Raw genomic sequence first — 15,071 nt, forward strand, 5'->3', positions numbered from 1 at the left:
CAACACAAGAGCCCTCTCAGAGTCTGAGGGTTCAGATTGAACCTCCAAATGCCCTCAACAGAGTGCTTCCAGGAGAGAGAGCGATAAGGAAGACGGATACAGAGTTTGGTGTCTCAAACGGGCAGACCTTAAAAAGTTAAGACCCAAAGATTCAACATCTTTATCTGGAAGTAAGAGAAAATAGAGATTCCTAACTATTCATGACCGTGAAAACGAGCAGACAAAAATAGAATTTGACTCTTCCAGGCAGCTCATTTAAGCAATACCTTTTTCTTCCCAAATTTAGACCCTAGTTGACCAGCTTCTCACAGAGCCAAGGACGTGTCAGAGCCCTTGCTAATAACAAGCACCATCAGGCCAAGTTTCAGTTCCTTTTTAAAAGAGGACATGAAAAATCAGGAAAGATGCTGTGCCCTCCTCTTGCTTGTTTCCAGCAGCCTTCAACAACTCTCCCCCGCCAAGCCAGGTTGCTTTGAAAGGTGATGATGTTCATTTCTGAGGGCAGTATAAATTGAAATGAGGGGATTAAGCCCTGCTGTTTGTTGTCAGAATAAAGATTCACTGTATGCCATTGTGTCATTCCCGAAATCCCCTTTCTAAATGCTTGCGGTTGGTTATTGAAGGGGAGAACTTTTCATTTCTGTTTCTGTGGATAGACATAGACACTCTAGCCCCTTAATACTTGCTGAACAACCTCTTGATTGCTGCTCACGGTCCACAAGTATGCTCAGAGGACACACTCACACACAAGACACGCAGGACAGTCCCCAACCCAGAGACTGTGTCCTTCGGCCACTACTCGCCCACAGTCCTGTGAAGAAGGAAGGACTAGATCTATGTTCTGATGGCTGCGTGTGGGCTGAAGCTGGCTGCGGCACAGAAGAGCACAGTCTGACTACACTTCCAGTGAGTCTCGCTCAGCAGCTCTAGGTTATCTGCACGTATAGACCTCTAGATCCGCATCAGGGGAAAAAAGCACACAGGGTATCGCTGCTCGTCCTGAAAACCCGCGTGGCAGAGGTGCTCTCCCCGCCTCAACGCAGATGTAGACGTAATTCTGCTGCTTATTTTCTGTGTCCTCTTGAGTGACTTGCTAACCTCAGAGAAAATCTGTGAGGTTGGGGTGGTGGCATGTACTATATTTGTTTCTTGGATGCTTCCTTATAATCAGTTCTAGCAGAGTGAGTCACAGTGATAATCAGTAGTAATGTACTGAGTGCAGGTTGTTTATCAAGCCCAGCAGTGCCTACAGGTGGCCTGTGAGATGTTGTTGTTGAGGTTGCTTCCCTGCTTTTGGAGACGAAGAGACAGAGCTCAAAGAAGCCTATGAGTGTCCAGCCACATTTGGATCAGGTCTGTTGGACCAGTGTAACCTGCTGGACCAGTGTAACCTGCCCAGTAGTTTTGAGTGTTCATGAAATGAGCTTCATGCTTATTTATGCGTGTTTCTTCCACATCCCAAAGTCAACTGTGATGCAGAAATTGTTAGTGTTCAGTCGCTAAGTCATGTCCAGCTTTTTGGGACCCCATGAATTGCAGCATGCCAGGCTTCCCTGTCCTTCACTGTCTCCTGGAGCTTGGTCAAGCCCATGTCCATTGTGTCAGTGATGCCATCCAATCGTCTCATCCTCTGTCGCCCCCTTTTCTTCCTGCCCTGAATCTTTCCTAGCATCAGGGTAAAGACCTGATGAGTCAGCTCTTCACATCAGATGGTGATCTGTGGATCACAACAAAACTGTGTAAAATTCTTAAAGACATGGGAATACCAGACCAGCTTACTGTCTCCTGAGAAATCTGTATGTATGACTAGATTCAGCAGTTAGAATTAGACATGGCACAATGGACTGGTTCAGAATTGGGAAAGGAGTATGTCAAGGTTGTGTATTGTCACCCTACTTATTTAACTTAAATGCAGAGCACATCATTTGAAATGCTGGGCTGGATGAATCACAAGCTGGAATCAAGATTGCCAGGAGAAATATCAATAACCACAGATATGCAAATGATACCACGCTAATGGCAGAAAGCCAGGAAGAACTAAAGAGCCTCTTGATGACGATGGAAGAAAAGAGTGAAAAAGTTGGCTTAAAGCTCAACATTCAAAAAACTAAGATCATGGAATCCAGTCCTATCACTTCATGGCAAATAGATATGGAAAAAGTGGAAAGAGTGACAGATTTTATTTTCTTGGGCTCCAAAATCACTGGGGAGGGACTGCTGCCACAAAATTAAAAGACGCTTGCTTCTTGGGAAGATAAGCTATGACATAATCTAGATAGCACATTAAAAAGCAGAGAAATCAACTTTGCTGACAAAGCTCCACATAGTCAAACTATGGTTTTTGCAGTAGTCGTGTGTGGCTATGAGAGCTGGACCATAAAAAGGCTGAGTCCTAAAGAACTGATGCTTTCAAATTGTGGTTCTGAAGAAAACTCTTGAGAGTCCCCTGGACTGCAAGGAGATCCAACCAGTCAATCCTAAAGGAAATTAACCCTGAATATTAACTGGAAGGACTGATGCTGAAGCTGAAGCTCCAATACTTAAACCGTCTGTAATTAAGTCTTGGGAGAAGAGAACTTCTGAGCACCAGGAAGAAGTTCCGTTACAGTTTGCATCCTTATCGGAGAATCCTACTACCGTTTGTTAACTGCCAACCAACAAGTTTGTGAGGGAGAAAGGGCCCAGTTCCTTTATCTCCCCGGCCACACTTGAGTCTGGAGAGGGATTTTCCTGCAAGGGAACTGGGGCCATCATTGCTCAGTGTGGTCACGGGGCTGCAGCCCAGGTTCTGGTGAGCAGGTGCCTGTGTGGCATTTACAGCTGCTCTTGTGGAAGAAGAATGGAGATTGGGTGCCTTTGCTCACAGCAGGTCTGGCGGTCCTGTTAGTGGGAGGCGCAGAGAAATCTAAACGAGTTGGGTTTCAGTTCCTTTCAACCGACTGGCACACACCCCTCAGATCTGTGCTCTCATTTCCATGGTTACTTTCAACCCATTTGGTCCAAGGATTTTCCGGTCACAGGACAAACTTATTGTGGGTTTTGTTGGAAACCTTGTCATGAGCATCTCTCGGTGCTCCTTAAGTGTCTCACTAGAGAATTTCTGTTCTGGCAGTTGATTCTCCTAACATCTGATATTTTTATCTATGAACTGTATGGGCTCCTGGCAAATGATATTTTCCCCTTTTGCTTTTGTTTCTAGGGAGCCCAGAGCCAATGAGGCATCTTATTCTCACTGTATAGGACCTTTTAACAAAAATTTCTGAAAGCTCATCTTTTACTTTGTCCTTATTTTGCAAGTTTGCTTTATTTTTCTTCTCCTTGCCTGTGGTTCTTATCCCGTTTTGAAAATAATCTTGGTAGGGGCATTCAGACAGTTCTCCTGTTCCGAAAGGGATTCCTAGGAGGTGCCTCAAAACCATACCCAACCTCTAAGATGAGCTTGAATGAATTAGAAAAAGCTTCTGCTTTGCCAGGCAGGCAGCCTAACCATTGGTGGCCTTATTGTCTGTCTCTTCATGGGAGCCCTCCAGAGACTCACCCTTAGGGAGGCCTGCTGCAACCTCCTCAACTTGAGCGACTTCTTGTTTACATTTTATATATTGGCCTACTATGAAGTACCTTTGAAAAAAAATAATTCATTTACATTTTTGGTGCATGAATTTACTTTCAGTATGTCTTTGGTGTGCTAGCTGCTTGGAGGACAAAGGTGAACAGGAAAGTTTCAAGGACTCTGCCCTCATGGAGGTTAAACTCTGGTGTAGGAACCAAGCCATGAATCAATAAACAAAGAAATGAAGTAATTGCAGACTGTGTTAGTTGCAAGCAAAGAAATAATCAAGATGCTATCTTAGAAAATAAAATGAGAGACCTATTAGGGAGGTCAAGGAAATATCCCCTCTGAAGAGAGAAAAGTTAAAGTGAGGCCTCTAGGATGAAGAGAAGCTAAAGACGGTAGGAAGAGACTTCTAGGAAGGAGGAACAGCCAGTGCAAAGGCCCTGAGGCTAGAAGAGCTTAAGAAGTACCCTTAAGGACAAGAGTACGGATGGGTGTAGTGAACAAGACGGAAAACAAAGATAGGAAATGATGTGTGATCAGGGCTCTAAGACCCAGATTACACAGGACCTTTTAGCCCATGCTCAGTTCAGTTCAGTTGCTCGGTCGTGTCCGACTCTTTGCGACCCCATGAATCGCAGCACGACAGGCCTCCCTGTCCATCACCATCTCCTGGAGTTCACTCAGACTCACGTCCATCGAGTCCGTGATGCCATCCGGCCATCTCATCCTCGGTCGTCCCCTTCTCCTCCTGCCCCCAATCCTTCCCAGCATCAGAGTCTTTTCTAATGAGTCAACTCTTCGCATGAGGTGGTCAAACTACTGGAGTTTCAGCTTTAGCATCATTCCTTCCAGAGAAATCCCAGGGCTGATCTCCTTTAGAATGGACTGGTTGGATCTCCTTGCAGTCCAAGGGACTCTCAAGAGTCTTCTCCAACACCACAGCTAAAAAGCATCAATTCTTCGGTACTCAGCCTTCTTCACAGTCCAACTCTCACATCCGTACATGACCACAGGAAAAACCAAAGCCTTGACTAGGCGGACCTTAGTCGGCAAAGTAATGTCTCTGCTTTTGAATATGCTATCTAGGTTATTCATAACTTTTCTTCCAAGGAGTAAGCATCTTTTAATTTCATGGCTGCAGTCACCATCTACAGTGATTTTGGAGCCCCCAAAAATAAAGTCTGACACTGTTTCCACTGTTTCCCCAGCTATTTCCCATGAAGTGATGGGACTGGATGCCATGATCTTTGTTTTCTGAATGTTGAGCTTTAAGCCAACTTTTTCACTCTCCTCTTTCACTCTCATCAAGAGGCTTTTTAGCTCCTCTTCACTTTCTGCCATAGGGTGGTGTCATCTGCATATCTGAGGTTATTGGTATTTTTCCCGGCAATCTTGATTCCAGCTTGTGTTTCTTCCAGTCCAGTGTTTCTCATGATGTACTCTGCATAGAAGTTAAATAAGCAGGGTGACAATATACAGCCTTGACGTACTCCTTTTCCTATTTGGAACCAGTCTGTTGTTCCATGTCCAGTTCTAACTGTTGCTTCCTGACCTGCATACAGATTTCTCAAGAGTCAGGTTAGGTGGTCTGGTAATCCCATCTCTTTCAGAATTTTCCACAGTTTATTGTGATCCACACAGTCAAAGGCTTTGGCTTAGTCAATAAAGCAGAAATAGATGTTTTTCTAGAACTCTCTTGCTTTTTCCATGATCCAGCGGATGTTCGCCATTTGATCTCTGGTTCCTCTGCCTTTTCTAAAACCAGCTTGAACATCAGGGAGTTCACGGTTCACATATTGCTGAAGCCTGACTTGGAGAATTTTGAGCATTACTTTACTAGCGTGTGAGATGAGTGCAATTGTGCGGTAGTTTGAGCATTCTTTGGCATTGCCTTTCTTTGGGATTGGAATGAAAACTGACCTTTTCCAGTCCTGTGGCCACTGCTGAGTTTTCCAAATTTGCTGGCATATTGAGTGCAGCACTTTCATAGCATCATCTTTCAGGATTTGAAACAGCTCAACTGGAATTCCATCACCTCCACTAGCTTTGTTCATAGTGATGCTTTCTAAGGCCCACTTGACTTCACTTTCCAAGATGTCTGGCTCTAGATTAGTGATCACATCATCATGATTATCTGGGTCATGAATATCTTTTTTGTATAGTTCTTCCGTGTATTCTTGCCACCTCTTCTTAATATCTTCTGCTTCTGTTAGGTCCATACCATTTCTGTCCTTTATCGAGCCCATCTTTGCATGAAATGTTCCCTTGGTATCTCTGATTTTCTTGAAGAGATCTCTAGTCTTTCCCATTCTGTTCTTTTCCTCTATTTCTTTGCATTGATCGCTGAAGAAGGCTTTCTTATCTCTTATTGCTATTCTCTGGAACTCTGCATTCAGATGCTTATATCTTTCCTTTTCTCCTTTGCTTTTCGCCTCTCTTCTATTCACAGCTATTTGTAAGGCCTCCCCCGACAGCCATTTTGCTTTTTTGCATTTCTTTTCCATAGGGATGGTCTTGATCCCTGTCTCCTATACAATGTCACGAACCTCATTCCATAGTTCATCAGGCACTCTGTCTATCAGATCTAGGCCCTTAAATCTATTTCTCACTTCCACTGTATAATCATAAGGGATTTGATTTCGGTCATACTTGAATGGTCTAGCGGTTTTCCCTACTTTCTTCAATTTAAGTCTGAATTTGGCAATAAGGAGTTCATGATCTGAGCCACAGTCAGCTCCTGGTCTTGTTTTTGTTGACTGTATAGAGCTTTTCCATCTTTGGCTGCAGAGAATATAATCAATCTGATTTCGGTGTTGACCATCTGGTGATGTCCATGTGTAGAGTCTTCGCTTGTGTTGTTGGAAGAGGGTGTTTGCTATGACCAGTGCATTTTCTTGGCAAAACTCTGTTAGTCTTTGCCCTGCTTCATTCTGCATTCCAAGGCCAAATTTGCCTGTTACTCCAGGTGTTTCTTGACTTCCTACTTTTGCATTCCAGTCCCCTAGAATGAAAAGGACATCTTTTTTGGGTGTTAGTTTTAAAAGGTCTTGTAGGTCTTCATAAAACCGTTCAAGTTAGGAGTTGGGATTTTCTCTTAAATATGATGGGGATCTATTAAATGGCTTCACTATTTGAAGAATCAGTCTGGCTGCTGTGAAGGAAAGAGTAGAACTCGGTTGATCAATCTATGAAAAAGATGGTGATGCTCTGGACCAAGGTGGTGGTGGTGGAGATGGATGCTCTGAAAATGGACTTGTTAATGGAAAGTCAAGGATGATTGTAGTTTCAGTAAATCAGGACACTAGTGACAAGTATTGAGCCCAGAATGTCTTGTGATGGAAAGGCTGGGGGGGAAAGGGTGAGGAATAAAGAATTTGGTTGTGGATGCATTAATTTGTAGACATTCATGTGGAGAAGTCAAGAAGAGAGTTAGATGTCTGGACTGAGAACCCAGAGAGGACAGGGCTGCCACTATAAATTTGGTAGTCATCAAGAAGTAGGTGGTGTTAAAGCTTTAGCATTAAAGGAGGTCTCAGAACATAGAAAACAATCCCCAGAGCTGACTTCTGTGGATCTTGTAAGAATTTGTAATGTTGAACATGTAGGAGAGCAAATCTAAGTGTGCCCTGCGTATGGCAGCATGAAGGTGAGTCACGGTAAACCTGGCAGAAAAAGGTTAGCAAGTGGGAGGAACAGAGGGCCGACGGAATTGGTCAGAAGTGGTATGTAAGAGAAATAGTAGAGATAGTGGCTGAAGACGAACTCTTCAAGACACTATGCCCTTAAAATGGATCGGAGACATGAGGGAGTAAGTGAAGGCGTAGGTGGGGATGGCTGGGACCTATTTGAGTGCTGATAGGAGTGATCTCACAGAGAGAAAAACTGATGTGTATCAGACGATAATTCATAGAAGACTGAAATCCTTATGTAGGTGAAAGAGGATGGAATCTGGAGCAGAAGCAGAGGGACTGACCTTTGATGGGCGAAAGCATACGTTATTAGGAGGAAGGATGGAGGAAGTTCTCATATGATGAGTTTCCTGTATTTAATCAGTGAAGCTCAGTGATCGGCTAGGAGTAAAGGAATTTGAGAAGCACTGAGATAACCCTTTTGAAGGGTGGGGAACTTTAAAAGAAAGAATTACAAGGTTGAAAGTCATGTGGAGTATCCATTTTAAGTTTATAATCTTGAATTTAAACCAAAGCCAGACAATCCAGTTTTGTGATTTTTCTCCATCAAATTTAGTGATTAAAAAATGGACAGGATGGACTTAGTTTTTTGGGCATGAAAACGGAACATGAGACATAGAAGTTGAAGGTGTCTGTGGGGAAGTGATTGTAATGTTGGACCACGGAAATAAACTAGACAAGGATGGAAGTAAAAGCAAGGGAAACCTGGTGGTTAGCAAGAGGGGGGCAGGATTAATAAGTAGGAAGTTGTAGGAACTCAGATTAATATAGCAGAGTGAAGACTGTAGAGCTAGGGGTTAAAAGCATCAGATGATCCAAGAAATGGACGTTAGGAATCCAAATTCCCAGGCAGTAATGGTAAAGTCAGAGGGTACTAAGTAACTGAGAGAGGAAGAAAGGAAAAAACTTTGCCGTTAAGGAGGCCAAGGAACTGTAAGTTCCACCTGAAAATAAGCTGGAAAATCATTCGTATTTATCATGTATATTTCCTAGATCATTCCAAATCCCTATTTGGAATTGGATCGGGTGCCCATAAATAAATAATGATGGTAGCTGACTCATTGTAGGTCTACTCTGTAAAAGCCATTTTAGGTCATACTTTGAACAGTGAAATTCTTTATTACCGTTAAGATATTGCTTGGAAAGTATTCTACAGTGTGTTCATTGTCATAGTTTGATTATTCTCGTTCCTCAGTCGGTGATGATTCAAGATCTTCTGGGTTACGTTTCATACCTTTTTGTATGATGTCCCCCACCCTTCGATCTAGCCTTATTTGTGTGTCTAGCCTCATCTCCATCATCCCCTTCAGATGGGCCTAGCACGTCCCCTCCTCCGAAGCCCCTGCTGTCAGCAGTCCTGCATGGCTGTCATGCTGCTTCACCTGGATAACTGCTGCTCATCCTCGAAGGCCCATCGAAAGGGTCCACTTCTGGGTCAAACCATTCCTAAAAAGCTGAACCATCCAGAAGTGCATTTCTGTGGGTCGAAAACATTACATATTGACAAATTCACATTGTTAATAATTTGCTACCACAAATGTAAACTTGAACTAGGGATAAAGGATGGTAGCTACCACTTGCTGAACTGTGTAACAGCGTGACTCACATTCATGGTAAAATGTAAAAGTGCTTTGCCTTTATCACCTCATTTCATTCCCTAAAAGGTAGGTGTAAATATTTCCTAAATAAGGATTCTGAGACTTAGAGTCTTTGTTGGAGAAAGTAAATAATAAGTGGCAGAACTGGATTTTTATTCCATAAACAAAAGTCACATAATGTCCTTCCTTCATCTTATTCATCGCGGTGACTGCTTGCACATGATAAGTCTTCACCTGTCAGAAAACTACACAAATTTTTGTTCAGGGCTCCTGGGACTCTAAAATGTAACATTGACATTGGATTTACCTTGATAAATGTTGCTACTTCCTTGAAATTTAGAAAAATAAGTTTTGAATTGAGACTATGCTTAAAATCTTAATCCAGTGATTGCTGTCTCTTTGGTTGAAGTCACACAGCGTTCCTGTTTGCCAGGCAATTCCTATAGCAGTGTTTTAATTATCTAGGAGGACAAGTCCTTTAGGTCACGAGAAGTGGATTTGTTGACATGTGAGTGCCAAGTCTTGATGTAATGCAGGCAGAGGGCAGAGGGCATCTGGGTTCATTTCCTGGGGGCCCTTTTGCTATCATTGACATAGAACTTGCCTGAAGTTTTTAAGAACAATGGTGCTTTCTTGCTAGACCAGGAATCCTTTGGGAAATACAACTTAGCTGCTGTGGGGCCCCTGCATTTGGCTAACATTCCATCTTGATCTGATACTGATGTCCACAGCAGTGGTTCTTAGATTTTTACTGTGTATTAGAATCACCTGGAGGGCTTGTTAAAACACAGATTTCTGGTTCCCACCCCAGAGACTCTGATTCAGTCTGTCTGGCCTGGAGCCCTAGATTCCGCCAATGCAGTCAATCTCCCAAGTGAGGTTGATGCTGCTGCTCCCAGGACTACGCTTTGAGTAGCTCAAAATCTTGCTGAAGTCCTGGTTTATGGAACACCCAATGAGATTGGCTATTAAAGCAGAAAGCTCAGGAGTTATCTGAGTAAACCTCTGAATGCTGAATTCTGTAGACAAAAAAAAAAAAAAAAAAAATCAGTGATTAAAAAAAAAAATTATCTCCTGATTTCTGATGTTATGTTAGAGACCAGCAACAATTCCTCTTGTGTGGAGTGAGCCCAGCTGGCTGAAACCCGGGAGTCCTTCTTTCCGGGAGCTCTTTTTCCCGAGATCTTAGAGAAAACTTCCCCTCTGTTTACCTTCAGAGCATTAGTGTGTTTTGTTCTAAAACTGCCTTAAAGGAAGATGCTGTATAAAATTGATCAGTCTTTCAATGCAAAAATGAATGCAAGAAATTTTCAAAATGAAAATGTTACATAATATAATGAGAAATGTGGTCATTAGATTCAGGATGCATTTGTCTCTTGTTTAGATGCTAAAAGATATTTGCATTTTTATTAGATTCAAAATGGTGTGAGTCATGCATATCAACACATTTCTTTTTCACAGGAATCCTTTGTGTTTGAACCCAACTGCCTCTTCAAAGTAGATGAATTTGGCTTCTTTCTGACCTGGAGAAGTGAAGGCAAGGTATGGCACAAAAACAAGCTGCTCCTTCTTGCTCTCAGGGTGAAGGCATTTCATTTCTCCACAAGTGAGCAAAAGCCCCTTGCAGGCACGGACCCCACACTTACGCATTCATTCAAGACTTTTTAAAATGTGCTTCCGTGTGCCAGGCGTTGGGGACATAGTAATGGTCAAGGATGTGATCCTTATACATTCCAGCCTAGAATCAAAGTCGGGCATCCAAAAGAAACAAAGAAAGTTATAAGACATTGAGAGTTATGAAAGAGAAGCTCAGGTTACAAGAGCTTAAAAGCAGGTAAGTCTGATTTAAATCTTGGGAGCTAGAAAGATTTTCCAGAAGAGAGGTATTCAAGCTGAAGTCTCAGAGGTGCATTTAAGGGCACTTTCCAGTACTTAACACATGGCACAGCGTCCACATTTTGTGAACCTCTGAGCTGAATTTCTGAAGAGTAGAATCAGAGTTTAAGTTAGTATAGTCCCACTAATATTTCATGTACACACATACATTTAATAATATACATGGGAGTAATCACAACATTAAATATATAAAAGTAACATTTTGTACTTATTCAGAGTTGCATTCTACATATATATGTGTGTATATATACATACGTATAGAATGGAATGTTTGGGGTCTCTGCAACCAGGCAGGATGCTCTGTGGCCTTCCCAGAACAGACCCCTCCCCGATATCCGCTGCTTTAGCTCCTCTCTGAAGTTCCTGGATCATATCTGATGCACATTTCCTGAGTTATTTCACAGATCCTAAACCCCCCACCCAATGGAAGCATTTAATTACTTGATGACCATAAGAACATAGCCTCCTGGAGCCTCAGGATTAATAATGTTCACCCCTGTGAACCCCCATGTTATCTCACCATCAGCCAGTCAGAGAACTGTGCACTAGCTGATTGTATACCCTGCAATATCCCTGCCTCAGCTGCCCCTTCAAGTTGTTTTCCTGAAACCCTTTGCTTTGGGGAGTTCAGGGTTTCAGAGCGAGAGCCACGCGTTCTCCCTGCCTAGAGCCTTGCAGTAAACACTGCACTTTCCTTCACCACAACCCAGTGTCCGTGTATTGGTTTTACTTCTCACACGTGAATGGACCAAAGTTTGGTTTGAAAATATCTTGACTATGTTTGATTGTTGAAAATTATTAGCGTTGTTATTACTTGTTTTTAATCCTGCTTCTGCCTCACTCGAATTAGCGTTGCCTTCATCATCACAAACATTTGCAAATCACCTGTCTGTGCTGTAGGTCTGGCAGAATTTAGACTCACTGCCATGTTATGTGCTCTCTTTGCAGGAAGGCCAGGTGCTAGAATGTTCCCTCATCAACAGTGTTCGGCTGGGAGCCATACCAAAGGTACCCACGCTTGGTGTTTGTTGTTCTTCTAGACACAGACTGTTGTGTAACCCCTCAGCTGTTGTTTAGCCACTCATTCGTGTTCAACTCTTGTGACCCCAAGGACTGTAGCCTGGCAGGCTACTCTTCCATGGCATTTCCCAGGCAGGAGTACCAGAGTGGGTTGCATTTCCTTCTCCAGGGGATATTCCTGACCTGGGGTCGAAACCTTGTCTCCTGCCTTGCAGGCATATTCCTTACCACTGAGCCACCAGGGAGGCCCATTACTGCCCCCAAATCATCAGCTGGAAATGAAGAACAGATACAGTTTAGAAATCTCATCTGTAATGGTTGGGTGATTTGGAGTGCATTGCATTTAATTATATTAGAAATTGTTATTAACCTTTGAAAATTATGACCCTGGTGTGATATGAGCATCGAAATAAACTGTTCCCTTAACTCAGAAATTAATCTGGCAAGCACGCCTTCCCCCTATCCCCACCTTCTTTTTCAGCAAACAGTGAGTCACCTCTGGTCCATGGCTGATGTGGAAATTTAGATGACTCGGGTAGTTCCATATTTGTGCACCTGTGCACGCAGACCCCGGCTCACCTTGAAGGCTCAGTTTGCCTCTGAGAGAAAAAGAATGGCAGAGCACCTACATAAGCCTTCTTCACAGCGATTGATTCGTTTGAATGAAAAGCTATTTGCGCCAGGAATTTAAAAGATGGGGTTTTCCTAGAATATTCCAGCACAGCATGTATTCCCTTTTCTGCAGGTTTGCAGATTTTTAGATGTTCCAAACAAAATGATGTTCCTCACTTTGTTTTTGGTTTTTGTTAGTGACCCTCTTTAATGTTAGTTTAAAATCTCTGTGTAACTACCTTGGCATTTTCCCCTGAGTTCTTTCAGAGGACAAAGCCACTATTTTATTTGCTAATTAGGGCAAACTTACGCAGTTTTCGTTCCAAATGAGGAGGCCAGGGCTCCTGGAGATGCACGTGTTCATTCTTTGTGTCCAGGCTGTTGAAAGGCTCAATCTCACTTTTTAACAACTTGAGGTTGCTGACTGTGGCAATGCCCTGCATGTGTGCATGAATCCCCAGTGACTGTTCTCTGTGAGAAACCCCTTTGACCTTTGCAGACACAGTCAGGTCTCAGGCAGAGCCTTTGAGTCCTGTTGCCATAGTTCACGTCCTCCAATAACTATAACTCTCAATTGAAAGGAGGACCCTGCCTCCCCGCTTCTAAATCAATAACTGTATCGTACCTTTCTTACCAGGTGAGTTCCAGTAATGTGTAGTGTTATAGATTTTACCTATATGAGTTTTAGAATAACACTAGATATCTGGACATTTTTAGATACAAAGAAGAATTTGCTTTACTGGATGTTTTTACATCAAATGTAGTTTCTTTTTCTATGCTCTGTGATCTAATGTATTTTTCCCTATCTGTTAACCTCTCTAGGATCCCAAAATTTTGGCTGCTCTTGAAGCTCTTGGCAAATCAGAAAATGATCTGGAAGGGCGGATAGTTTGTGTCTGCAGTGGTGCAGATCTGGTGAACATCAGTTTCACGTACATGGTGGCTGAAAATCCAGAAATAACTAAGGTATCCTCCGTGACACAACCTCCTTCCATTCCCATATGGACATGTGTGGTGCGCATAATTTTTCATGTATAATGTCATTTTGATATATATTTTGAATTGTATAATTTAATTTAAATTTTAAAGAAAGTTTCCATTGCTTGCTAGAATGTTGCCCTAGAAAATTCAGCAAGCATAGTACCCTTTCAGCATGTCACTCATGAATACCAGCAGCCTGAACACTGACTGTAGTATGTTGTAGGAACCTCTCTAACCAGAAAGTACACAAGAATCATCTGGGATTTAGTAAAAATGCAAGTTCTGATTCAGTAGGTCTGAGGTGAGGACACATTCTCCCTTTCTAACAAGCTCCCAGTTGATGCTGATGCTGCTGGTCTGAGAACCACAGTTTGACTAGCAAAGGGTTAGATGAGCACTACCCAGCTGAAATATAATGCAAGCCACAGATGCAGTTTAATTTTTTCTGGTAGCCACAGGTAAAATTAATTTCATTATTTTATATTCCACATAGAAGTGATACCATATGGTATTTACCTTTCCCTGCCTGGCTGACTTCACTTGGTGTGATCATTTCTTAAGTCCATCCATGTAGCTGCAGATGGCCTTGTTTCATTCCGTTTTATGGCTGAGTAGTAGTCCATTGTGTGAATGTACCATGTCTTCTTTATCCATTCCTCTATAAATGGGCGTTTAGATTGGTTCCATGTCTTGGCTGTTGTAAGCAATGTTGCTCTGAGCATAGGGATGCATGTATCTTTTAAAATTCTGGTATGTCATTTTGTAACCCAATAGGTCATTTTAATATAAAATCAGTTAACATATTTTACATTCTTCTGTTCATACAAAGTCGTCAAAATATAATACGTGTTTTCAATTCAGATGAACTGCATTTCAGTTGCTGCATATGCCTGTGGTTACCCTGTCAGTGCTCGTCTAGATAATTGATACCCACCCTGCCTGTAAGCTATGAAAGTATTGGGTTATGATCCATCTTAGTACCATAACCAGCCTACCATTGCCCTGGCAAGTGAGTCTCAAAGCGATATTGCCCAAAGTAGAAAGCCTTGAATGTCATGCACTCTCCTGCAAGTTGTCTGTCTTCAGGCAGTATTACCTGTGGACACAGCACCATTATCTTCGCATAAAATGTGTGAAGAGGCCTGGGCCCCTGCTCTCCCATGGCAGAGGTCTGGGTTTGGGGGCTTGGGAGGTGGGTGTTTTATTTTCCCATTGACCCTGCAAGTAGAAGCTCAGTGCAGGGCTGAATGAGAAAGGCCATCATTAGAAATATTGAACTTTACAGCCCTCAGGGAATATCCAGGTGAGATTATTCAATGAAACTGAGATGAGAAACCCAGAATCAAGGGGTGCAGAATTGAGTTCTACAGATACTGAGACCATCAAGACTCTTTCACCCTCACTCGCAAAGTGTGGTCTACTTTCCAGCTGCACAAGCCTCAGTGGGAACTCCCTGCACATTAGAGTCTCAGGCCCACACAGACCTACAGATCCAGAATCTTCATTACTAACAACCACGCCCACCCCCGCCCCTCCACCCAGTGACTCGTATGTGCAGTAAAGTTTGAGGAGCTCCCGACTGTGGCTCTGGGCCCAGGCAGGAATGGATGCTCCACACGACATGAGAGCCTTTGCTTCTGTACGTGTATGGCTTGGTTGGTTCTATGCTGCTTTTCCAGATCAGCTCGCTTTGGGAAAACAGATGTTGCTGTCAGTATT

The 15,071-nt window shown here is 42.8% G+C and overlaps 1 protein-coding gene across 8 annotated transcripts in view; it reads left to right on the plus strand.

The window, feature by feature from the left end:
- Window positions 1–15,071, plus strand: part of PLCB4 (phospholipase C beta 4) — a 471,668-nt gene that overhangs the window by 302,063 nt on the left and 154,534 nt on the right. For all 8 annotated transcript variants that reach the window (XM_018056911.1, XM_018056915.1, XM_013968409.2 and 5 more), the window contains 3 exons: window positions 10,305–10,385; window positions 11,688–11,747; window positions 13,194–13,337. In XM_018056911.1, the coding sequence (XP_017912400.1) occupies window positions 10,305–10,385; window positions 11,688–11,747; window positions 13,194–13,337 (285 nt within the window). The remainder of the gene's footprint in view (window positions 1–10,304; window positions 10,386–11,687; window positions 11,748–13,193; window positions 13,338–15,071) is intronic.

This window comes from Capra hircus, chromosome 13, assembly GCF_001704415.2.
Source record: "Capra hircus breed San Clemente chromosome 13, ASM170441v1, whole genome shotgun sequence".
Taxonomy (NCBI): Eukaryota; Metazoa; Chordata; class Mammalia; order Artiodactyla; family Bovidae; genus Capra; species Capra hircus.